Source organism: Salmo salar, chromosome ssa17, assembly GCF_905237065.1.
Source record: "Salmo salar chromosome ssa17, Ssal_v3.1, whole genome shotgun sequence".
Taxonomy (NCBI): Eukaryota; Metazoa; Chordata; class Actinopteri; order Salmoniformes; family Salmonidae; genus Salmo; species Salmo salar.
This window is the reverse complement of record NC_059458.1, coordinates 30,856,638-30,882,952: the sequence shown is the minus strand read 5'-3', so window position 1 is coordinate 30,882,952 and position 26,315 is coordinate 30,856,638. Positions and strand designations below refer to the sequence as shown.

The 26,315-nt window shown below is 39.8% G+C and overlaps 1 protein-coding gene across 3 annotated transcripts; it reads right to left on the bottom strand.

The window, feature by feature from the left end:
- Positions 1–2,288: 2,288 nt before the first annotated feature.
- On the bottom strand, positions 2,289–26,109 carry LOC106575847 (gastrula zinc finger protein XlCGF17.1). Of its 3 annotated transcripts, XR_006760064.1 has the most exons (4): positions 25,864–26,109; positions 21,881–22,124; positions 11,078–11,155; positions 2,289–3,205 (listed from the first exon to the last, which is right to left on the bottom strand). XR_006760064.1 is itself a non-coding variant. In XM_045699401.1 (2 exons), exon 1 carries the CDS (start codon positions 10,776–10,778, stop codon positions 9,642–9,644), a length of 1,137 nt encoding a protein of 378 aa, XP_045555357.1. In that variant the 5' UTR covers positions 10,779–10,987; the 3' UTR covers positions 2,289–3,205; positions 9,604–9,641. The 3 variants fall into 3 exon arrangements, 1 of the variants encoding a protein (XP_045555357.1); XR_006760065.1 differs by lacking the exon at positions 11,078–11,155 and having other exon boundaries at positions 25,864–26,090; XM_045699401.1 differs by lacking the exons at positions 11,078–11,155; positions 21,881–22,124; positions 25,864–26,109 and adding an exon at positions 9,604–10,987.
- Positions 26,110–26,315: the final 206 nt, after the last annotated feature.

Genomic DNA, 26,315 nt, shown 5'->3' with positions numbered 1-26,315 from the left:
CAGTTGAAGTCCGAAGTTTACATACACCTTAGCCAACTACATTTAAACTCAGTTTTTCACAATTCCTGACATTTAACCATAGTAAAAATTCCCTGTCTTAGGTCAGTTAGGATCACCACTTTATTTGAATAATGTGAAATGTCAGAATAATAGCAGAGGGAATGATTTATTTCAGCTTTTATTTTCTTTCATCACATTCCCAGTGGGTCAGAAGTTTACATACACCCAATTCGTTTTTGGTAGCATTGCTTTTAAATTGTTTAACTTGGCTCAAACGTTTCGGGTAGCCTTCCACAACCATCCCACAATAAGTTGGGTGAATTTTGTCCCATTCCTCCTGACAAAGCTGGTGTAACTGAGTCAGGTTTGTAGGCCTTGCTCGCACATGCTTTTTCAGTTCTGCCCACACATTTTCTATAGGATTGAGGTCAGGGCTTTGTGATGGCCACTCCAATACCTTGACTTTGTTGTCCTTAATCCATTTTGCCACAACTTTGGAAGTATGCTTGGAGTCACTGTCCATTTGGAAGACTCATTTGCGACCAAGCTTTAACTTCCTGACTGATGTCTTGAGATGTTGAGTCAATATATCCACATAATTTTCCATCCTCATGATGCCATCTATTTTGTGAAACGCACAAGTCCCTCCTGCAGCAAAGCACCCCCACAACATGATGATGCCAACCCCGTGCTTCACGGTTGGGATGATGTTCTTCGGCTTGCAAGCCTCCCCCTTTTTCCTCCAAACATAACGATGGTCATTATGGCCAAACAGTTCAATTTTTTTTCATCAGACCAGAGGACATTTCTCCAAAAAGTACGATTTTTGTCCCCATGTGCAGTTGCAAACCGTAGTCTGGCTTTTTTATGGCGGTTTTGGAGCAGTGGCTTCTTCCTTGCTGAGCGACCTTTCAGGTTATGTCGATATAGGACTTGTTTTACTGTGCATATAGATACTTTTGTACCTGTTTCCTCCAGCATCTTCACAAGGTCATTTGCTGTTGTTCTGGGATTGATTTGCACTTTTCGCACCAAAGTACGTTCATCTCTAGGAGACGTCTCCTTCCTGAGCGGTATGACGGCAGCGTGGTGTTTATACTTGCGTACTATTGTTTGTACAGATGAGCGTGGTACCTTCATGCATTTGGAAATTGCTCCCAAGGATGAACCAGACTTGTGGAGGTCTACAATTGTTTCTGAGGTCTTGACTGATTTCTTTTCATTTTCCCATGATGTCAAGCAAAGAGGCACTGAGTTTGAAGGTAGGCCTTGAACGTACCCCACTAGGCAGGGTAGCCTAGTGGTTAGAGAGTTGGGCTAGTAACTGAAAGGTTGCAAGTTCAAATCCCCAAGGGACAAATCTGTCATTCTGCCCCTGAACAAGGCAGTTAACCCACTGTTCCTAGGCCATCATTGAAAATAAGAATTTGTTTTAACTCACTTGCCTGGTTCAATAAAAAACATCCACAGGTACACCTCCCATTATGTCAATTAGCCTATCAGAAGCTTCTAAAGCCATGACATAATTTTCTGGAATTTTCCAAGCTGTTTAAAGACAGTCAATTTAATGTATGTAAACTTCTGACCCACTGGAATTGTGATACAGTGAATTATAAGGGAAATAATCTGTCTGTAAACAATTGTTGAAAAATGTACTTGTGTCATGCACAAAGTAGATGTCCTAACTGACTTGCCAAAACTATAGTTTGTTAACAAGAAATGTGTGGAGTGGTTGAAAAACGAGTTTTAATGACTCCAACCTAAGTGTATGTAAACTTCCGACTTCAACTGTACATATACATTTAAATTAGTTTGAATGACATAAATTAAACGAAAACATATTTTCTGTATAGATAACCCATAGGTTGAGCAGCACAAACGAATCTAGAATATTTATTTTTCATGAGCAGATCAATCAACTTCAATGCAGTTATCCAAATACATTCATCACCAATGACTAAAATAACAAATCAAGTTTTAGAAGACAATTTAATAAACGTGGTATTTTCAAAGTATGTATATCATTAAACAAATGTTTCTTAGGGAGAGATTTAAATGTACACCATTGTTACACGGCGGAAAATTGGGGAGGGTTTAGTATTTTTTTAATTAAATTCACGGGAGGGTCATGTAATTTGTAATCAATTAAATGTCTCATTGCTCAGGGTTTGAGAATTAGTTGCATATTATAGTATCTCATCATGCCCCTCATCCCTGATTCTCTGCTGGGTCCGCAATATCAAGCTAAGTTCTGAACAAACAGAGTAGAAACGCAGATGGACAACTAGTAAAAGCACAAACCAGCTTTATTAAACCCACTGGATGCTTCAGCTGCAAATACAACATACAAGTCACACAAGCATATATTTATACCTTCCAACTAGGTGGAGTCACCACTCACCACTTCTAAGATAAACAATCAGTCTCTGTTCCTCTTACTTATTACATTGTCATGGCCCTGCCTGAGTCCAGAGCAGCGTGAGCGGAGAGGTGTGTGAGATAGGACTGTGGTTAGTGTCGTTGGGGTGGACCCCTGCCGCCCTCCTCCCAGAGGTTTCTTCTCTCTTCAACTGTTGTCCTCATCTCGATGTTGAGTTCCACCTCTCTCCTTGCCCTAGTTACATAGAAACTAACCTAACTTATCAGGAACTGAGACTAGCCTGTTGCTCTTAACCTCCATCCTTAGAAATATTAATACACAGCAAGAACAAAACATGTCTGGACAGACACCTTCTGTACTCACCTCACAGTAACTTTCCTATACAAAGTTCAATAAAGTAGTTAGAATCCAACATGATCCATAGCCTATACTATAGGCAGAGGCTATACCAAGACCATGCACGGAGAAGCACAGTGCAAAGTTATATTTCTACGAAAATGGACTTCCTTCCCTAGTTTTTGTGCTGCTGGGATGGTGTATATAAAACTAGGCTACACTGCAATGGATAGGCGTTCCCAATCCAGGATGCATCACATCCGGCCGTGATTGGTAGTCCCATAGGGTGGCGCACAATTAGCCCAGCGTTGTCCGGGTTTGGCCGAGGTAGGTCGTCATTTTAAATAAGAATTTGTTGGTCAAGGGCACGTCGACAGATTTTTCACTTTTGGTTTCACTGGCCCAACGCTCTATCTGCTAGGCTACCTGCCACTCTTACATAGATGTGCAGGGCTCAATCATGTTGATGGCTCAATGATGTTGATGAATCTGTAACAACAACAGTGTATTAGCTAATGCGGCCATTACATCTAGCGCATGCTAGTTTACTCACTTATACAGCAATAACATACATTATATCTAGAGCATGCTAGCTAAGTCACTTATACAGCAATAACATACATTATATCTAGAGCATGCTAGCTAAGTCACTTATACAGCAATAACATACATTACACCTAGAGCATGCTAGCTAAGTCACTTATACAGCAATAACATACATTACACCTAGAGCATGCTAGCTAACTCACTTATACAGCAATAACATACATTATATCTAGAGCATGCTAGCTAAGTCACTTATACAGCAATAACATACATTACATCTAGAGCATGCTAGCTAACTCACTTATACAGCAATAACATACATTACATCTAGAGCATGCTAGCTAACTCACTAATAGAGCAATAACACACATTACATCTAGAGCATGCTAGCTAACTCACTAATAGAGCAATAACACACATTACATCTAGAGCATGCTAGCTGACTCACTTATACAGCAATAACACACATTACATCTAGAGCATGCTAGCTAACTCACTAATAGAGCAATAACATACATTACATCTAGAGCATGCTAGTTAACTCACTTATACAGCAATAACATACATTACACCTAGAGCATGCTAGCTGACTCACTTATACAGCAATAACACACATTACATCTAGAGCATGCTAGCTGACTCACTAATAGAGCAATAACACACATTACATTTAAAGCATGCTAGCTAACTCCCTTATAGAGCAATAACATATTACATTTATAGCATTTTAAAAATACATTTTAAAATGTTAAAAAAGCATGCTAGCTAACTCACTTATACAGTGATACCATACATTGCCTCTATAGCATGCTATTTAACTGACTTGCCTAGTTAAATAAAACAAATAAAAATGTAAGCATGAGCCCTGGCCTGCCCTGTTTTTGCTGAGGTAAACCCTTTGTGCTACCTACCAATAACTGTGCTGTGTACTGTGGCACTTTCTTAAAACTGCATTGTTGGTTATGGGCTTGTAATTAAGCATTTCACTGTAATGTCTACACCTGTTGTATTCAGCACATTTGACAAATAACATTTGATTTGATTTCAGGAGGTGTGAGGGTGTAAAAAATTAAAATAATCTGTGGCGCGGACTAGGCCTACTGATGTCCTGTTCAGTTTGAGAGGGAGAACCTGAAGACGAGGACAACTAGAGCTACGACTATAATTGATTTGAATTAAAGCAATGTGTTTCATTGCATATAATGAAACTATTTCTTTAGAGTTATTGATCTCACAATAAGCCATAGAGTAATTTACATTACTATGAAGTGGGAGCTGCGGAGATGGACAGAGCACAGGTCCTGAAAGTAGACTAATTCGAGAAGGTCTAATTCATTTAAACGGTCTTCAAATGAAAATGACTTTAGGCTACTAACAATAAGAGCGCTTTGTGTTGGAGCATATTCCTTCCTATTTAAGAAAAAAGAGGAAGGCCTGTACCTGTTTGACAGATGAAATTATAGTAAACTATCCATATATTTTGTCAGCAAATTCCTTCAATCACCATTAGGGTTGAATATTTTCCTGGTATTTTACAAATGTCCCATCCAGAGAATAAATCACTTTTCTTTCGGGTAACCCGGTACATCCCACGAAACCAGACATGTCATTCAAAAGCATATACATTTCTGAATTTGATTAGAGCTTTGTGCCATTATCCAATGCATAGCCTATAAAATACAGTGCATTCGGAAAGTATAAAGACCCCTTGAATTTGTCCACATTTTCTTATTTTACAGCCTTATTCTAAAATGGGTTAAATAGGTTTTTTTCTTCACTCTCATCAATCTACACACAATACCCAATAATGACAAAGCAAAAAAGGTTTTAAGAATGAAAAAAAAATCCATTTACATATATATTCAGACCCTTTACTCAGTACATTGTTGAAGCATCTTTGGCAGCGATTACAGCCTTGAGTCTTCTTGGGTATGACACTACAAGCTTGGTACGCCTGTATTTCGGGAGTTTCTCCCATTCTTCTCTGCAGATCCTCTCAAGCTCTGTCAGGTTCGATGGGAAGCGTTGCTGCACAGCTATTTTCAAGTCTTTCCAGAGATGTTCGATCGGGTTCAAGTCCGGGCTCTGGCTGGGCCAATCAAGGACTTGTCCCGAAGCCACTCCTGCGTTGTCTTAGCTGTGTGCTTAGGGTTGTTGTCCTGTTGGAAGGTGAACCTTCGCCCCCAGTCTGAGATCCTGAGCGCTCTGGAGCAGATTTACATCAAGGATCTCTCTGTACTCTCTCTGTGCTCCGTTCATCTTTCCTTCAATCCTGACTAGTCTCTCAGTCCCTGCCGTTGAAAAACATCCCCCATAGCATGATGCCGCCACCACCATGCTTCATCATAGGGAGGTGCCAGATTTCCTCCAGACGTGAAGTTTGGCATTCAGGCCAAAGAGTTCAATCTTGGTTTCATCAGACAAGAGAATATTGTTTCTCATGGTCTGAGAGTCCTTTAGGTGCCTTTTGGCAAACTCCAAGCAGGCTTTCATGTGCCTTTTACTTTGGAGGAGTGGCTTCTGTGATTTGTGGATTTGGTTGTCCTTCTGGGAGATTCTCCCATCTCCACAGAGGAACTCTGGAGCTCTGTCAGAGTGACCATTGGGTTCTTGGTCACCACCGAGACCTAGGCCCTTCTCCCCTGATTGCTTAGTTTGGCAGGATGGCCAGCTCTAGGAAGAGACGTGGTGATCCCAAACTTCTTCCATTTAAATATGATGGCAGCCACTGTGTTCTTGGGGACCTTCAATGCTGCAGACATTTTTTGGTACCCTTTCCCAGATCTGTACCTCAACACAATCCTGTCTCTGAGCTCTACGGACAATTCCTTCGACCTCATGGCTTGGTTTTTGCTCTGAAATGCACGGTCAACTGTGGGACCTTATATAGTGCCTTTCAAAATCATGCCCAATCAATTGAATTTAGCACAGGTGGACTACAATCAAGTTGTAGAAACATCTCAAGGACGATCAATGGAAACAAGATGCACATGAGCTCAATTTCGAGTCTCACAACAAATATTCTGAATACTTAGGTAAATAAGGTATCTGTTGTTAATTTGTAAGAAATTTGCAAAAATGTCTAAAAACCTGTTGTTTTCTCTTTGTCATTATGGGGTATTGCGTGAAGATTGATAAAGAAAATGTTTTATTTAATCAATTTTAGAATAAGGTTGTAACATAACAAAATGTGGAAAAAGGGAAGTGGTCTGAAAACTTTCCGAATGCACTGTAGGCCTGCCTGATGACATTTGTTGATGTCAGATACTTCAGTTGTAACTGGTTCTGTTAAACAACATTTTTACAGTTGATAGTAAACTTTAGCACGGTTCCAATCTTAGACTATGCTAAAGCCATTGTACATGAGAGGGCGTGCAAAACAACTTTTTTAGCATGGTAGTCCTGCGGTTAAAGGTGGCTGTGTTCTTTTGCCCATCTTAATCTTTTATTTTTATTGGCCAGTCTGAGATATGGCTTTTTCTTTGCAACTCTGCCTAGAAGGCCAGCATCGCGGAGTAGCCTCTTCACTGTTGACGTTGAGACTGGTGTTTTGCGGGTACTATTTAATGAATTGCCAGTTGAGGACTTGTGAGGCATCTGTTTCTCAAACTAGACACTCTAATGTACTTGTCCTCTTGCTCAGTTGTGCACCAGGGCCTACCACTCTTTCTATTTTGGTTAGAGCCAGTTTGCGCTGTTCTCTGAAGGGAGTAGTACATAGTTTTGTACGTCATCTTCAGTTTCTTGGCAATTTCTCGCATGGAATAGCCTTAATTTCTCAGAACAAGAATAGACTGACGAGTTTCAGAAGAAAGTTATTTGTTTCCGTCCATTTTGAGCATGTAATCGAACCTACAAATGTTGATGCTCCAGATACTCAACTAGTCTAATGAAGGCCAGTTTTATTGCTTCTTTAATCAGGACAACAGTTTTCAGCTGTGCTAACATAATTGCAAAAGGGTTTTCTAATGATCAATTAGCCTTTTACAATGATACATTTGGATTAGCTAACACAATGTGCCATTGGAACACAGGAGTGATGGTTGCTGATAATGGGCCTCTGTACGCCTACGTAGATATTCCCTTAAAAATCTGCAGTTTCCAGCTGTAATAGTCATTTACAACATTAACAATGTCTACACTGTATTTCTGATCAATTTTATGTTATCTAAATGGGCAAAAAATTTGCTTTTCTTTCAAAAACAAGGACATTTCTAAGTGACCCCAAACTTTTGAATGATAGTGTATGTGTGCCACAATTATTGACACCCCTTCATTCAATACCTTGTGCAACCTTCCTTTGCCAAGATAACAGCTCTAAGTCTTCTCCTATAATAGGTAATGAGGTTGGAGAACACATGGCAAGGGATCTGAGAGCATTCCTCCATACAGAATCTGTCCAGATCCTTCAGATTCCGAGGCCCACACTTGTGGATTCTCCTCATCAGCTCATCCCACAGGTTTTCTACTGGGTTCAGTTCAGGGGACTGGGATGGCCATGGCAAAACCTTGATTCTGTGGTCAGTGAACCATTTTTTTGTGTTGATTTTGAGGTGTGCTTTGGATCATTGTCCTGCTGGAAGATCCAACCACAGCCCATTTAAGCTTCCTAGCAGATGTAGTCCGGTTTAGATTTAATATCTGCTGGTACTTGATGGAGTCCATGATACCATGTATCCTAACAAGTGGTTCAGGGCCTTCGGAAGAAAAACAGCCCCACAACATCAAAGATCCATCACCATACTTCACAGTGGGGATGAGGTACTTTTCTGCATGGCTATCTTTCTGTCTACACCAAACCCACCTCTGGTGTTTGTTTCCAAAAAGCTCAATTTTGGTCTCATCTGACCATAGAACCCGGTCCCATTGAAAGTTCCAGTAAAGTCTGGCAAACTGTAGGCGCTTGAGTTTGTTGTTTGATGACAGCAAAGGCGTTTTTATGGCAACCCACCCAAACAAATTGTGTTTATGTAGGTGGCGTCTGATTGTAGTTTTGGAGACTTTCTGACCCCAAGACCCAACTGTTTGCAATTTTCCAGCTGTGATCCTTGGAGATTTTTTGGCCACTCAAACCATCCTCCTCACTGTGCGTGGGGTCAATATAGACACACGTCCTCTTCCAGGCCCATTGTTAACATCTCCGGTAACTTTAAACTTCTTAGTTATTGCCCTGATAGTGGAAATGGGCATTTTCAACCGTTGAGCTATTTTCTTATAGCCATTTCCTGACTTGTGCAGCTCAACAACCTTTTATCGCACATCATCACTGTATTCTGTGGTCTTTGCCATAGTGATGGATGACTATGGTAACTTGGCCTGTGTGTCACCATATATTTATACCCCAGTGAAACAGGAAGTCATGGCTTACCACTTAAGTGTTCCTAATCACTCAGGTGAACTTAAGAACATAAAATATGAATGGGAATATACTTCAGTTAGATTTTACTCATAATAATTTCTAGGGGTGCCAATAATTGTGGCACACATGTTTTGAAGAAAAACATTTATTTCACATGTATTTTTTTCAATCATTTTACTTTAATTAAAGGTTAGATTTTGGTGATTATTTTTAATGAAACACCAAGAGGATAAACAGCAAAGACATTTTTTTCACAGCCCGTTTTGCTCATATTTACCAAGGGTCACAATTTTAGTGGAGGGACCTGTATGTTCACCCCTACCCTTATCCACGGTGTTCTGCGAATCCACAACCTTCTGGCTACTTTGCCATGTAATGCTTACAAAATGAAGAACAGTTTCTAAAACTGCATATCTAAGGCTCTGGTCTGTCCTGGGAGTGAGGGTAAACACTCTGCAATCCACTTTATATTTCAATTATTATTTTGGGTATAGGGGAGGGTCACTTGTGTTTTTTTTCAAGTGTTCAGGAAGGGTCGAGTAAAAATATATTTAACTGAAGGGAGGGCCATCCATTTCCATTTCAGAGAGATTTTCTCCAGGTATCCCTTATTATAAATACCTTACAGTCCCTTAGTAGTCAAAAAATATATATCCAAGGTGAAAACCGATCCTCACACCATCTCTATCTGATACATGTTGTGTCTACTAGCTCATTCCCACAGAAAACTGCAGAGGGAAGCAGTACCACACAGTCAACCATCAGACTCCGTTGTTTCAACAAGAGAAACCGCAGAGGGTATTCAACCCTAAGGACAAATCCAAGGTCATCTCAATATCTTTACAGTAGAAGCTAACAAAACACACCAAAACTGACAAGGTGCACACTGATTAGTAGAGGCTAACATTCTATAATTCTCCCTTTCCTCTACACAGTTCACACAGTGAGAAACAATAGGATCCAATTCACTGTTACCACTTACTTTATGACATGAGAATTAAGTGATGGAGTGACTTTATCTTAGCTGGTCTGAGAGAACTTATGAGGCTTTTCTCCTTTATGTATACGTTGGTGTTTCTTTAAGCTGCTGTGTTGAGAGAAATTTTTCCCACAGTCAGAGCAGGAGTAAGGCTTCTCTCCTGTATGTATACGCTGGTGACATGTTAAGGTATATAATTGGGTGAAACAATTCCCACAGTCAGAGCAGAAGTGAGTCTTTTCTCCTGCATGTAAACATTGGTGTTTTTTTAAGTTGCTCTGTTGAGAGAAACTCTTCCCACATTCAGCGCAGGAGTAAGGCTTTTCTCCTGTGTGCGTTCTCTGGTGAACTGTTACCTCGGATGATGTTTTGAAGCATTTTCCACAGTCAGAGCAGAAGTAAGGCTTCTCTCCTGTGTGTGTTCTCTGTTGAACTGTTAGCTCAGATGATGTTGTGAAGCATTTTCCACAGTCAGAGCAGAAGTAAGGCTTTTCTCCTGTGTGTATACGTTGGTGTTTCTTTAAGCTGCTGTGTTGGGAGAAATTTTGCCCACAGTCAGAGCAGGAGTAAGGCTTCTCTCCTGTATGTATTCGCTTGTGACTATTTAACTTATCCAATTGGGAAAAACGCTTTTCACAGTCTGAGCAGGAGTAAGGCTTTTCTCCTGTATGTGAACGTTGGTGTCTTTTTAAGTTACTCTGTTGAGAGAAACTCTTCCCACAGTCAGAGCAGGAGTAAGGCTTTTCTCCTGTATGTATACGTTCATGTTTGATTAAGGTATCCAATAGGGAGAAACTCTTCCCACAGTCAGAGCAGAAGTAAGGATTCTCTCCTGTGTGTGTTCTCCGATGAACTGTTAGCTCATATGATGTTGTGAAGCATTTTACACAGTCAGAGCAAGAGTAAGGCTTCTCTCCTGTGTGTATATGTTGGTGGTTTTTTAAGTTTCTCCTTTGAGAGAATCTGCACCCACAGTCAGAGCAGGAGTAAGGCTTCTCTCCAGTGTGCACGCTCTGATGAACTGTCAGAGCCCCTGATGTTCTAAAGCTCTTCCCACAGTCAGAACAGGAGTAAGGCTTCTCTCCCGTATGAATACGCTGGTGTGTTTGTAAGCTTCCCAGTTGAGAGAAACTCTTCCCACAGTCAGAGCAGGAGTAAGGCCTCTCTCCTGTGTGCATACGCTGGTGAGATTTTAAGGTATTAAATTGGGCGAAACAATTCCCACACTCAGAGCAGACGTAAGACTTTTCTCCTGTATGTATTAGCTGGTGCCTATTTAACTTATCCAATCGGGAGAAACTCTTTTCACAGTCGGAGCAGGAGTAAGGCTTCTCTCCTGTGTGCACTCTCTGATGAACTGTCAGAGCCCTTGATGTTGTGAAGCTCTTCCCACAGTCAGTGCAGGAATACAGATTCTCTCCTGTGTGTATTTTTAGGTGTATTTTTAGCTTTGATAGAATTGGGAAAATCTCCTCACAATGTGGGCAGTGGTGAGACCTCTTAGCTCTGTGATCTTCCTGCTGCTTTCTGGATGTAGAGAATGTCTCAACGTCACCTGTGTGAACAGTATCAGGAGAAAAAAAGTCAAGTTTTTGTGACATACGCAGAATCGGAAAAACATTACGAACACCTGCTCATTCCATGACATAGACTGACCAGGTGCAAGCTTTGATCCCTTATTGATATCACTTGTTAAATCCGCTTTAAATCAGTGTAGCTGAAGGGGAGGAGACAGGTTAAATAAGGATTTGTAAGCCTTGATACAGGTGAGACATGGATTGTGTATGTGTGGCATTCAGAGGGTGAATGGGCAAAACTAAAGATTTAAGTGCCTTTGAATGGGGTATGGTAGTATGTGCCAGGCGCACCGGTTTGTGTCAAGACCTCCAATGCTGCTGGGTTGACGCTGAACAGTTTAACTTATGTATCAAGGATGGTCCACCACCCAAAGGACATCCAAACAACTTAACACAACTGTGGGAAGCATTTGAGTCAACATGGGCCAGCCTCCGTGTGAAATGCTTTCGACACCTTGTAGTGTCCATTATGGCTGTCCCCAACAACAACAAAAATATGTGGTTCATTCAGCTAATCGATTGGTCAAAAATGTTTAAACATGTATTTCTCCAGTGCATTCGGAAATTATTCAGACCCCTAGAATTTTTCCACATTTTGTTACGTTACAGCCTTATTCTAAAATGGATTACATTGTTTGTTATTTCTCATCAATCTACACATATTACCCCATAATGACAAAGCAAAAACAGTTTTTTTTTAAATGTATAAATAATAAAAAACAGAAATATTACATTTACCTAAGTATTCAGACAAGGGATGCACGATATATCGGTGAACATATCGGAATCTGTCGATACTAGCTAAAAATGCCAACATCGGTATCGGCCCGATGTCTAGTTTAACGCCGATGTTAAAAACCAATGTCAAAGCTACCGTGCATACCTACGTAATGACGCCACGTAAAATGAAGCTACACGTGCAACATCGCATTCCTAACCTAGCCCACACAATATCCGCTGTGTGGATCGAGTGGTCAACAAGTCGAGCAGTCATTTGAAAGAGTAAGAAAATTTCAGCGAGACAACTCAAAGGCGAAATCCATTAAAGCCAAGATAATGGAATTCATTGCCCTTGACAATCAACCGTTCTCTATCGTGGGTGACGTTGGCTTTCGCCGACTGGTCAAGCACCGATACACACTACCAAGTGTGCTATTTGTTGCACTACCGGAGTTACACAGTAATAGAGTCACTGCTATTAGCTTCTCGACATACATACTATGGAACGCCGTTTGAGTCTTTGCGTGTCAAAAAAGATACAGTAGCACTGTCAAAGCTGTACAAAAAAGTCTGCTAACAAGCAAACACCGGCCGTGAACGATGTGTTTATTACTGTGTTGGTAATAAAGCATAATTTCTTTGACCGCAACTTCTGGGGTAGCTAGCTAGCTAGCTTTAGCTTGGTACCTAGTTAGCACCAATACAACCAGCCTGAAAACAATGACCAGTAGAAACTGCAGTCATTTTCATTAATCTTAGCAATGATTTAGGAATCCTTGTAAGTATTAGCTAGGTTGTCACTTGTGGTTCGCCTATTAAATTGAACTTCAGTTCATGAAAATAAATAGCTAGCCAGCTACTTAACCCTGTTGCCCAAAGCTAACATTATAAGCAGCCAGCTAGCTTCATCTTCCTAGTGAGGCTCGACCGGACCGGGTTATGTGTTGTGAAGCTAGCCACAATAAGGATTAGGCACACTAGTGGAATTTGCGGTTTGCCTACAAAATAAAAGTATGTCATTGACAGTGATGCAAATTAATACAAATAGTAGAATTATGCCATACCTTTATTTTGAAGGCTAACCGCAAAGTCCACTATTGTGGCTAATCCTTATTGTGGCTAACTACACATAGATGGGTCCAACCACCATTAATCAAATAAGAACAGTCTTATAAATTAGGGTTATTTTAGATGACACCTAGCTATATAGTTAGCTAGATAACTTTAGCTACTGAAACAGATGTCGTTTTGCTATGTTTTTGGGGAAGAACATTGTTTGCATCCATGAGCTAGCTGGCTTTTTTTTCTTCTCTTCTGACCAGCACTGTACCTGCGCGAGACAACTTTACCAGCATCATAGCATACGTATCAATGAATCGTTGTGACATATGAAATACGAGTGATAGTGTAATCAATGTGTAATAACTACGTAAAAAATGAATGAATGCGTAGAATTACTGTGACGTGCAGTCATATTCAGGTCCTGATTGGTCAACAAGCTTATTTGACACGTCAAATAGAAATCCTGGTTGAGAATGAAACAACTGAACAACGAAACAGCACAGCAAGTAAGTGAAAGAAATAGGTTTTGATTATGTTTTACTGGTAATGGGGATATACTTAAATGCCAACAAAATAACTTTTTGGTCAGTGTGTGTGTAACCTTTATATAACTAGGCAAGTCAGTTAAGAACAAATTCTTATTTACAATGACTGCCCAGACGACACCAGGCCAATTGTGCACAGCCGGATGTGATACAGCCTGGATTCAAACCAGGGGATGTTGTTACGACTCTTGCACTGAGATGCAGTGCCTTAGACCGCTGCGTCCGTGTGTGTGTTAACTATTTCACTGTACTAGAATGTTTAAAAGGCCACAAAAAATGTAAATATTGGTTATCGGTATCTTTTTTATGGGCAAGGAAAATATATGATAACGGTATCGGCCAAAAATGTCATATCGGTGCATCACTAATTCAGATGCTTAACTCAGTACTTTGTTGAAGCACCTTTGACAGCTATTACAGCCTCGAGTCTTCTTCGGTATGACGCTACAAGCTTGGCACACCTGTATTTGGGGAGTTTCTCCCATTCTTCTCTGCAGATCCTTCCAAGCTCTGTCAGGTTGGACAGCTATTTTCAGGTCTCTCCAGAGATGTTCGATCGGGTTCAAATTCGTGCTCTGTCTGGGCAACTCAAGGACATTGAGAGACTTGTCCCAAAGCCACTCCTGTGTTGTCTTGACTGTATGCTTAGGGTCGTTGTCCTGTTGGAAGGTGAACCTTCACCCCAGTCTGAGGTCCTGAGCAGGTTTTCCCCAAGGAGCTCTCTGTTCTTTACTCTGTCTTTCCATCGATCCTGACTAGTCTCCCAGTACATGGTGCAGAAAAACAGCCCTACAGCATGATGCTGCCACCACCATGCTTCACCGTAAGGATGGTGTCAGGTTTCCTCCAGACGTGACGCTCGGCATTCAGGCCAAAGACTTCAATATTGGTAACATCAGACCAGAGAATCTTGTTTCGCATGGTCTGAGAGTCTTTAGGTGCCTTTCGGCCAACTCCATGACGGATTTCATGCCTTTAACTGAGGAGAGGCTTTGGTTTTTGCTCTGACATACACTGTCAACTGTGGGACCTTGCATAGACATGTGCCTACTCAATTGAATTTACCACAGGTGGACTCCAATCAAGTTGTAGAAACATATCAAGAATGATCAATGGAAACAATGTATCTGAGCTCAATTTCGAGTCTCATATCAAAGGGTCTGAATAGTTATGTAAATAAGGTATTTCTGTTTTTAAATTAGCATAAATGTCTTAACCTGTTTTCGCTTTGTCCTTGTGGGTTATTGTGTGTAGACTGATGAGGCTTTTTATTTATTTAATCAATTTTAGAATAAGGCTGTAATGTAACAAAATGTGTAAAAAATCAAGGGGTCTGAATACTTTCCGAATGCACTGTATAGACACATCTGTTGTGTTTTAATCAAATCAACCATATGCACTGAGCGTTTCTGATGGTTTAAGTGCACTGTTTGATGAAATAATTAAGACACACAAATGACTAGAGGGAGTCCGACCACAAGTGATTTGATCGTGCCTGGCTGGGCTCAGACTTTTTATTTATTTTTATAAACAGTGAGTGACTGTGACTAGCACCCATTGTCTCACTCTCCTCCCTGCTGCACCGACCACCACAGAACATCAACAGTGTTTATCGCGCTGTCCGTGTTGCTGAAGCTGCAACATAATTACACCCATTTCTGACAGAAAATTTCTGTTACTGAAATCCCTGATTTGTTTAGGAAAATCATACCCTATTCCCTCAATCCTTACTCTATTTATGAGAGATATGTATGCATCGCATGCACATGACCAATAGGGCCTAACCTATAGCATATCATAATCACATAAACAAACTCAGAACATCATAACAGCAAAATTGATGAGGAGGACGTTGTCATGACGTTGCCCTCTTTGGACACAGCGAGCACCATCCCCCTACCTCTGCACCATCCCCCTCTCTCTCTCTCTCTCTCCTACACCCAGGCTGCTGTGGTCAGAGTGGTCATAAATTCCTGGAGGAGATTCTTCCTCATGGCCAGACAGTATAGAGAGAGAGTGAGTTTCATAGAGAGAACAAATGAATTTCTTCCACAGCACAGAACGTGAGAACTGAACAATATTCATGTTCTGGAGAATGTATACACGGCCGGGGAAGAATCCAGCTATGAACTGGTCCGTTTGGTACAATTTTGTGAAACTCATGAGAGACAATACAGCCACATTACCATAACCCTGTTTATACAAGAGTCTCAGTTATGAGGCTTACATCTAATTGTTGTATAAAATGAATGAGTAAAGATTAAACTATTTGTGAAATGATGTAATGTGATTTTAGACTGTTTAATGAAGGAAACTCCAATTCCCTTTGGAGTTGAACTAAATCAGAGGACCGCCCCCTGAGCACAGGCAGGACCCGGCGTCATGGGACAGCCCTTTTCTATGTTCCGAATAAAACCCCCACCTGGGTTTTCCCATTTCAGACCAGCTTACCTCGACACCCACGAGAGGACTAAGGTTGTAGACCAGTACCTCATCACAGAGGGCTAAGGTTTGAGTAGAGACCATGCATTTCTCAACCATACCACGTGGTTAACCTGTTAGGGCTAGGGGGCAGCATTTGCACGTCTGGATAAAAAAAATGTACCCGATTTAATCTGGTTACTAATCCTACCCAGTAACTAGAATATGCATATACTTATTATATATGGATAGAAAACACTCTAAAGTTTCTAAAACTGTTTAAATGGTGTCTGTGAGTATAACAGAACTCATTTGGCAGGCAAAACCCTGAGACATTTTCTGACAGGAAGTGGATACCTGATGTGTTGTATTACCTTTAAACCTATCCCATTGAAAAACACAGGGGCTGAGGAATATTTTGGCACTTCCTATTGCTTCCACTAGATGTCACCAGCCTTTACAAAGTGTTTTGAGTCTTCTGGAGGGAGATCTGACCGAACAAGAGCCATGGAACGATGATGTCCCATTAGACACCTGGCGCGCGAGTTCATGTTGGGTACCCTCGTTCCAATACGTTATAAAAGAGTATGCATTCGTCCACCTTGAATATTATTCATGTTCTGGTTAAAAAGGCCCTAATGATTTATGCTATACAACGTTTGACATGTTTGAACGAACGGAAATATATTTTTTCCCCTCGTTCATGACAAGAAGTCCGGCTGGCTTAGATCATGTGCTAACAAGACGGAGATTTTTGGACATAAATGATGAGCTTTTTTGAACAAAACTACATTCGTTATGGACCTGTGATACCTGGAAGTGACATCTGATGAAGAGAATCAAAGGTAATGGATTATTTACATAGTATTTTCGATTTTAGATCTCCCCAACATGACGTCTAGTCTGTATCGCAACGCGTATTTTTCTGGGCGCAGTGCTCAGATTATTGCAAAGTGTGATTTCCCAGTAAGGTTATTTTTAAATCTGGCAAGTTGATTGCGTTCAAGAGATGTAAATCTATAATTCTTTAAATGACAATATAATATTTTACCAATGTTTTCTAATTTTAATTATTTAATTTGTGACGCTGACTTGACTGCCGGTTATTGGAGGGAAACGATTTCCTCAACATCAATGCCATAGTAAAACGCTGTTTTTGGATATAAATATGAACTTGATAGAACTAAAAATGCATGCATTGTCTAACATAATGTCCTAGGAGTGTCATCTGATGGAGATTGTAAAAGGTTAGTGCATCATTTTAGCTGGTTTTATGGTTTTGGTGACCCTGTCTTTGACTTGACAAAACATTACACACAACTCTTGTAAATGTACTGTCCTAACATACTCTAGATTTATGCTTTCGCCGTAAAACCTTTTTGAAATCGTAAAACGTGGTTAGATTAAGGAGATGTTTATCTTTCAAAGGGTGTAAAATAGTTGTATGTTTGAAAAATTTGAATTTTGACATTTATTTGGATTCAAATTTGCCGCTCTTGAAATGCACCTGCTGTTGATGGAGTGCACCACGGGTGGCACGCTAGCGTCCCACCTAGCCCATAGAGGTTAAACTCTTAGACTATCTAACCGACAGAATAAGAACAAATCTTTGATACTAATTACTAGTCTGCAGCTAGGAATTCGGTATCATTGAACGCGAAGACCGACAACCGCCGAAACATCTATTCTATAACGACTTTGCTGAATGTTACTCTGCACTATCCATTCTAACCACGGCAGAGAGAGAGAGGGTGGACAAACTCTCCAACAGAAACAAACTTTCCAACAGAGATCAGGACGACACACTGAGCATAAATATATATATTGATTGCAATTATTCCTGAATGAGTGAGCGTTCATGTGCAAAGGATTAGCATTTCAATTGTTATAATTATCGACTTTGTAGTGTCTTATCTGTCGACCCCCACTTCCCTTTTGCCCACCAAGCCGCGATAGCGGTTTATCCCGCTAGGGAAACTCCACTATGATTTCCTTGTAACTATATCTACTGTTTGTTTATGCATTTCTGTGATTACTTAGTTAGTAAATAAATAATTTAAGACAATTGATGTATGGATGACTCATAGTGAAGACTGGGTTCGTGCAGATAACCAACAATTTAAGACGTTTGGAGTGAGACTAACGTGAGGTAAAGAATAATCCATTAATTTGAAGACTAATTGATCAGATATTAAAATAACTGAAATGTTATATTAGGAAAATTATAACTTTGTAATCTGAATATCTTCCTTGGTGCCCGACTTCCTAGTTAATTACAGTTACATGATTAATTAGTTTAATCGCGTAATAATAATTACAGAGAGTTATTTGATAAAAATAAGTCTTCAGTTTTAATGATGCCAAAGACACGACAAAGTGACAAACTCGAAACTGGAGAATGTTTACTGGTTGCTCAGGAGGTAAAGGGGAAGTCAGATGTATGGAATACATGTGACTAGTTGTGGAAAAAAATGGAGATCAAGACAAATGAGGTAAGGAGCAAATGCTGTCGGCATATTATGTGAGCCAAACAGGTGCTGTTAGATTACAATATCCTTTTTCTGACCGTTTGCAACAATGTAAACAACACAAAATAAATTATAAGCGGACCGGAGAGTCTGTTGTAAAAAAATTAAATGTTATGCCTTTATTACAGCAAAGACTAAAAACAGTCACATTCGTGAAAGCAATTTCCGAAATGGAACGGTTTATTTATTGTTTACGCTAATTATTCAAGTGTTGCTTTTTTATTTGATTTTAAAACTAAAATGCTTGATTCCATTTAAAATCATGAATGACTGGTATGCTGTGTGATGACATGAACGAATTCATGACTGATTGATACAGTAGACTATATAAGTATTGAAATACAGGCCTAAGTAAGTTACGGTATTAATACTTTAAAGGATGCGCTCTTAGGACTACAGCTGGATGGTGGTTATACAAGGCTATTATACTAAGCCTACCAATGATAACGCCATTACCTATTATCATAATGATGATCATAATAATAGTAATATTCAAGAAAAAAAGGAAGGCTATTATTATTATTATTATTTTTCTGTCACTAAATGAATCATAAATAATACCAGAGAGGCTGTTTTAACAGAAAGAGAAAGTAAAGCCTTTATTACAGCTTAGCAAAGACTACAAACAGCCAAATTCGTGAAATTGTTTATCCAACATGTGGTTGCATGAGTCTTGGTGCTCATGGAATCAGTAGGCTATTAAACAAACACTCAAACAGGCAACACAAGCAAGATCTGTATTATTTCTGTTGATATACAGCTCTGGAAAAAATTAACAGACCACTGCATAATTATCGGTTTCAGTGGTTTTACTATTTATAGGTATGTTTTGGTAAAATTAACATTTTTGTTTTATTCTACAAACTACTGACAACATTTCTCCCAAGCACATTGATGTGTTTCAGAACCACAGACAGCGACCACTATCCAACACAGGAAAAAGCGCATTTGTTATAAAATACAACTTTTTTTTATTAGTGATGCACCATTGTTCTTACATAATATAACCATAGACAATTTCAGTAGCACATGTCTTAGAGTGATGGACTGCGCCATCCCCACAGCCTCCACAATGGATTAGTCCACTCAGACAGGCGTGAAACAAACAGGTCACTCGTACACCATGAATTTAATTTGTTTTATATTTGCTACTGCTCGACCTAAGAAATGTTCGTGGACCAACAGCCTATCGACCAAATAATCGACTAAATGGGGTCAGCCCTAGAGTCCATGCTCCATGTTCTGTGGGGGGGTGCAACTCAATATTAAAATGTTTTGAACTCTCAGTGTACAGTTGAAGTCGGAAGTTCATATACAATTAGGTTGGAGGCATTAAAACTCGTTTTTCAACCACTCCACAAATTTCTTGTAAACAAACTATAGTTTTGGAAAGTCGGTTAGGACATCCACTTTGTGCGTGACACAAGTCATTTTTCCAACAATTGTTTACAGAAAGATTATTTCACTTATAATTCACTGTAACACAATTCTAGTGGGTCAGAAGTTTACATACACTAAGTTGACTGTGCCTTTAAACAGCTTGGAAAATTTCAGAAAATTATGTCATGACTTTAGAAGCTTCTGGTAGGCTAATTTACATAATTTGAGTCAATTAGAGGTGTACCTGTGGATGTATTTCAAGGCCTACCTGCAAACTCAGTGCCTCTTCGCTTGACATCATGGGAAAATCAAAAGAAATCAGCCAAGACCTTAGAAAAAAAATGGTAGACCTCCACAAGTCTGGATCATCCTTGGGAGCAATTTCCAAACGCCTGAAGGTACCACGTTCATCTGTTAATACAATAGTACACAAGTATAAACACCATGGGACCACGCAGCTGTCATACTGCTCAGGAAGGAATGCGTTCTGTCTCCTAGAGATGAACGTAATTTGGTGCGAAAATAACAAATCAATCCCAGAACAACAGCAAAGTACCTTGTGAGGATGCTGGAGGAAACAGGTACAAAAGTATCTATATCCACAGTAAAACGAGTCCTATATCGACATAACCTGAAAGGCCGCTCAGCAAGGAAGAAGCCACTGCTCCAAAACCGCCATAAAAAAGCCTGACTATGGTTTGCAATTGCACATGGGGATAAAGATCGTACTTTTTGGAGAAATGTCCTCTGGTCTGATGAAACAAAAATGGAACTGTTTGGCCATAATGACCATTGTTATGGTTGAAGGAAAAAGGGGGAGGCTTGCAAGCCGAAGAACATCATCCCAACCGTGAAGCACGGGGGTGGCAGCATCATGTCGTGGTTGTGAGGGTAATTTGCTGCAGGAGGGACTCGTGCACTTCACAAAATAGATGGCATCATGAGGATGGAAAATGATGTGCATATATTGAAGCAACAGCTCAAGACATCAGTCAGGAAGTTAAAGCTTGGTCGCAAATGGGTCTTCCAAATGGACAATGAAGTTGTGGCAAAATGGCTTAAGGACAACAAAGTCAAGGTATTGGAGTGGCCATCACAAAGCCCTGACCTCAATCCTATAGAAAATGTGTGGGCAGAACTGAAAAACATGTGCGAGCAAGGCCTACAAACCTGACTCAGTTACACCAGCTCTGTCAGGAGGAATGGGCCAAAATTCACCCTACTTATTGTGGGACGCTTGTGGAAGGCTACCCGAAATGTTTGACCCAAGTTAAACAATGTAAAGGCAATGCTAACAAATACTAATTGAGTGTATGTAAACTTCTGACCCACTGGGAATGTGATGAAAGAAATAAAATCTGAAATAAATAATTATCTCTACTATTTTTCTGACATTTCACATTCTTAAAATAAAGTGGTGATCCTAACTGAACTAAGACAGGGCATTTTTACTAGGATTAAATGTCAGGAATTGTGAAAAACTGAGTTTATATGTATTTGGCTAAGGTGTATGTAAACTTCCAACTTCAACTGTACATATCAATCAAATGTATTTTAAGAAGCCCTTTTTACATCAGCAGTTGTCACAAAGTGCTTTACAGGAACCCAGCCTAAGACCCCAAAGAGCAAGCAATGCAGATGTAGAAGCACGGTGGCTAATAAAAACTCCCTAGAATGGAGGAACCTAGGAAAAAAACCGAGCGAGGAAAAAGGCTCCAAGGGTGACCTTATACAAATATTAACATTTTTTTTAAATCAAATAAATAGTTTCAACGATATTGAAAAACCATCCCGTGGCATTTTCCAAATACCCTGGTATACAGTATACCACCCAAGCCTAGTAACTACAGACTCATTTCATACAACTTCAAAACACTGTCAGGTTGTCTTCTTCATTTCTTTAGTCTATTCTCTGATCACTCCAGATAGACCAGTTGTTCAGGGATGTGTGATGTTGAATTACAGAATTCAACCTAGCAACAGACTGGGTCATAACTTGTGGAGGTCTAACTTATGAAGATAACTTATAGACAAAACCTGCTCTTACCATGACTAACAGATTTTCCAATCTTCTCCTCTTCTTCATCTTTAATGTTGACATTCAGCTCCAGTGTTTGACTGCAGTCTTCCAGCTTCACTGATGTCATCTCTGGATCCTGCATTGCAAACTGGGCTCCACTGTCACAATCTGGACCCAGTGACTGTAGGTTTGGACTCAGTGTGGAAGGAGAGAGGCAGGCTGGGTTTGTCCTCACTGTTGATGTTACCGGCCTCAGACAATCTGAGTTGGCCTGTAGTAATAAAGAGGAACGGACACAAAAAGTTATTGACTTGACAGTTCTGGCGCTTTCTCTATTCTCTAAAAATATATTAGATTTATTCTCTTGGCTTCTAACTTGAAATATCCTTATTCATATTAACATATTAGAATTGGGTGTATGCAAATGTACTGAGGGAGAAAAGGGAGTGCAGATAGTTTACATTCTCAGAACATGTTATGGTTAAATCTCATGTATCCTATGGAGAGAAGGGCAACGGTCTGGTTTCAGTCACTGATAAGATTGTATAGCTGTGGATTAGGGAGGAGTGAGGAATGTGGGCCGAGGTCAGGTCAGATGAAGGAACACTCCTATGACATACACACATAGGAGGCAGGGCCATGACTACACCAATGAGAAGAACAACTTAAGTTCCTGCCTAGCAACAGAGATCTATTGTCTGTCTAGAATGGGTAGGAGTTTGTGAAAACATGTCTGTCTTATGCAGCTGTTTGACCCAGTGAGTGAATACATTTGGTTGGAGCTTTGACTAGTTGTCTGTTAGGTTCTAAATAAACAGATTAAAAAACTAACATTTCTTATTCACTTATTTAATTTCAATACATCAGGCAGCTAAACATTGACAACAAAACTTTCATTCATTTACATTAGACAAAGTTCACACTTTAAATGACAAAGTAAGTGCATGTAACCTATAGTAGATTTAAAAATGAATATAAATGCATAACTGACTCAAAAGACATTTAGTACAAGGTTGCAGTTTGTTTTAGGCCGCACTATGTACTATTTTACTGAATAACCTTGTTTTCACTGTATATTTTCACTCTCAAAACCCAAATCGTCAGTGGTTGAAAAATAACTCAATTTTCATACTTGAGTAAAAGTAAATGCTATACATCAAATTCCTTATATTAAAGCAACAATGTGTAACTTTTTGGGCAACCCGACCAAATGCACAATTGTGAGTAATAGATCTTTCAGTCTCATTGAAAGCAAGTCTAAGAACCGGTAGATACGTTCTTTGTGCGCCATTCCTGTGCTTTCCATTCTTAAGTTTAGTTTTTGAGTCTTTTACTTTCGGTCTTGTACTGTACACCAGCGTCAAACAACTGACTATACATTATTTTTGGTTATGGAAAATATATTTCACAGCGGTTTAGATGGTACAATGATTCTCCACACAAAGACTGCTTGTTTTGCCACAAACTGAAATTAGATGAACTATTCACATTTTTGCAACCAGGAAATGGAGGGATTTCTGCATAGCGCAACTCTAAGCAAACCAGATGGCATGATTTTCCAGTTTTTTTATTTTATTTACGGAAAGCCGGGGGCACACTCCAACACTCAGGTTTTATTCAAAAATGCATTTGTGTTTAGTGAGTGTTTATGGCGTTTAATGGGTCTGCCAGATCAGAGGCAGTAGGGATGACAATGCGTGAATTGGATGATATTGCTGTTTAGCAGTATGGGGGCCACGAAAAAAACATCAACAAAGGCGGCACAAAAACACCCAAATTCGTCCTTTTAGAAACTGCATAGTATAGTGATCCAGGTCTTTAGATGTTGTACGCATGAAATTGTGTCATTCCGAACTTTATCCGCAAATTCATATTCCATTTTGTTTTGCAACTCGAGCAATAACTCTGTCCATTTTAGATGTAATAAAGGAAACACTTTGAATAAATGAGGGATACAAAGTATATTGAAAGCATGAAGTGCTTCCACACAGGAAGTTCCAGACACTTGTAGAATCTATGCCAAGGCGCATTGAAGCTGTTCTGGCATCACATCTGGAGGAAACCTGGCACCATCCCTACGGTGAAGCATGGTGGTGGCAGCATCATGCTGTGGGCATATTTTTCAGCAGCAGGGACTGGGAGACTAGTCAGGATCAAGGAAAAGATTAAGGATGCAAAGTACTGAGAGATCCTTGATGAGAACCTGTTCCAGAGCACTCTGGACCTCAGATTAGGGAGAAGGTTCTCATTCCAACAGGACAACGACCCTAAGCACACAGCCAACACAACGCAGGAGTGGCTTCGGGGCAAGTCTCAATGTCCTTGAGTGGCCAAAGCAGAGCCCAGATTTGAACCCGATCAAACATCTCTGGAGAGACCTGAAAACAGCTGTGCAGTGCTCTCCATCCAACCTGACAATGCATGAGAGGATCTGCAGAGAACAATGCAGAGAAACTCCACAAATACAGGTGTGCCAAGCTTGTAGCGTCATTCCCAAGAAGACGAGGCTGTAATCGTTGCCAAAGGTGCTTCAACAAAGTACTGAGTACAGGGTCTGAATATTTATGTAAATAAGGTATCTGTTTTTTGTTTGTTTTTAAATAAATTGGCTAAAATAAAAAATAAACTGTTTTTGCTTTGTCATTATGGGGTATTGTGTGTAGATTGCATTTTTTTCCTCATAAATTTAATCCATTTTAGAATACAGATGTAACGTGATAAAATGTGGAAAAAGTCAAGTGGTCTGAATACTTTCCGAATGCACTGTAGTACGCTAATGTTACCTAGCTGGCCTGGCGCATTGTTGCCCATGAAAGCCTAGTGAGCAAGCATTTTAGCCAGGTAGCCTAGGACAAAGAAAAACTTAAAGCGTGTTCTATATGACAGAGTTATAGACCATTTAAGCAACATGAAAGAGTTGGATAGCATTGGCCTTTCTCTACAAGTAGGGTGAGTCAACATGTGTTTTCTACTTGCACACACACACACACACACACACACACACACACACACATCAGTGCCATGGACAGCCACATCATATTTAGCTGACGTTGACTAAAATGTAATTTGTATCTTTTACCAAAAAGACTAAGCATAAATGATTAGATGTTGAAGTTGAAATGGTGCTGGAATAGTGGAGGCAGCTCCTGTTTTCTTTGACTTGCGGTAACTCTCCATGGTTCTACATCAATAGCTGTTTAGTAGTCCGAAAATGTCGGAAACATTACCTTGCTTGACCATGTTGTAGGTCACTTAACTGTTTGTTACATGCAATATGTTTTGTAGACTTCACCGGACAGATGTTGCTCTCCGGTTTTGTTATTAAAAATGTGTGGTTGAATTTATTCTGCCACTGCGTCTTATTGTCTAGGCCTGAGGCCTATATATCACAGTGGCAAGGCATATGAACTAACAGGTTATAGCGCAAACAATGCAATCATTACATAGGTTATAATATGTTTTGGGCTTCCACAGTGATTTTACTAATAAAATGTATTTCTATTCTGATTTCAGATTATCAAGCCTTACAAAATAATGGTGACAGAACATCCTACATTTTTCTCAATAATCATTAGAACGTTGTGTAAATGGCAGTTATTTAGGAGCAAAATACAGATTTTCGTCTAAGATACAAATTTTCACAGGTGTTTTTCTTGACTGACTACAATTTGGTTGATGTGGTGTTTTTACTGTGTTATATCATGGAACACAGACAGAGTTGGCGCCGCCATTTTACATGCTCGTGAGACTTTTTTTTAAAACAAAAAAACAATAACATCTCAATTAAATTGATTCTTTATTAAATTACCTTGACATAACGTACAGAACATTCAAAAAGACAAACCCCAAATCTTCTAGCTATGTGACATGTAAAATATTTGTTCGCGTTCTTCTCTCACTCGGTTTTTGACACAAAAACAACACATAACAACCTTTGTTACGGATTTGTTACCTAGCATGTTATGACATGTTCTTTCGATATTAGAAAGTGCAAACGTGCAAAGACATACCTGTAGTAATACATACAAAGGTTATCGTCTTGACAGCACAGTTCTAACGCTTTTGTTATTCTGAAGAATGGTCCACGCCTACCCGGAACTTCTTCTTCTTCTCCTCCTCCTCCTCTCTGGAATTGAACGGTGGTTGGCATCGAAAATGTTGCATTACCGCCCCCAACTAGATTATAATATAAACCCATTATACTTTGTCTTACAAAATGGAAAAAACATAAAATAAATGTTCTATACCCCCTAAAAATACCCTTCCAAATAACTCTACACTCATTTAAAACCCACTACCCCATTCCACTACTGTGATCCTATCTGCTCCTGCACCATGCCAATGGCCTCGGAGGGCGGGACACCACCCATCAACACACCCTGTACTCTTCTGGAATCAAATCAAATCAGATCTCGTATACCCAAATACTTCTCTGCGGCTGCCATCACAACATCTATATTCT

Coding starts and splice junctions, on each gene's coding strand:
- LOC106575847 (XM_045699401.1), bottom strand. CDS start 10,778: ATGCACACAGGAGAGAGGCCTTACTCCTGCTCTGACTGTGGGAAGAGT.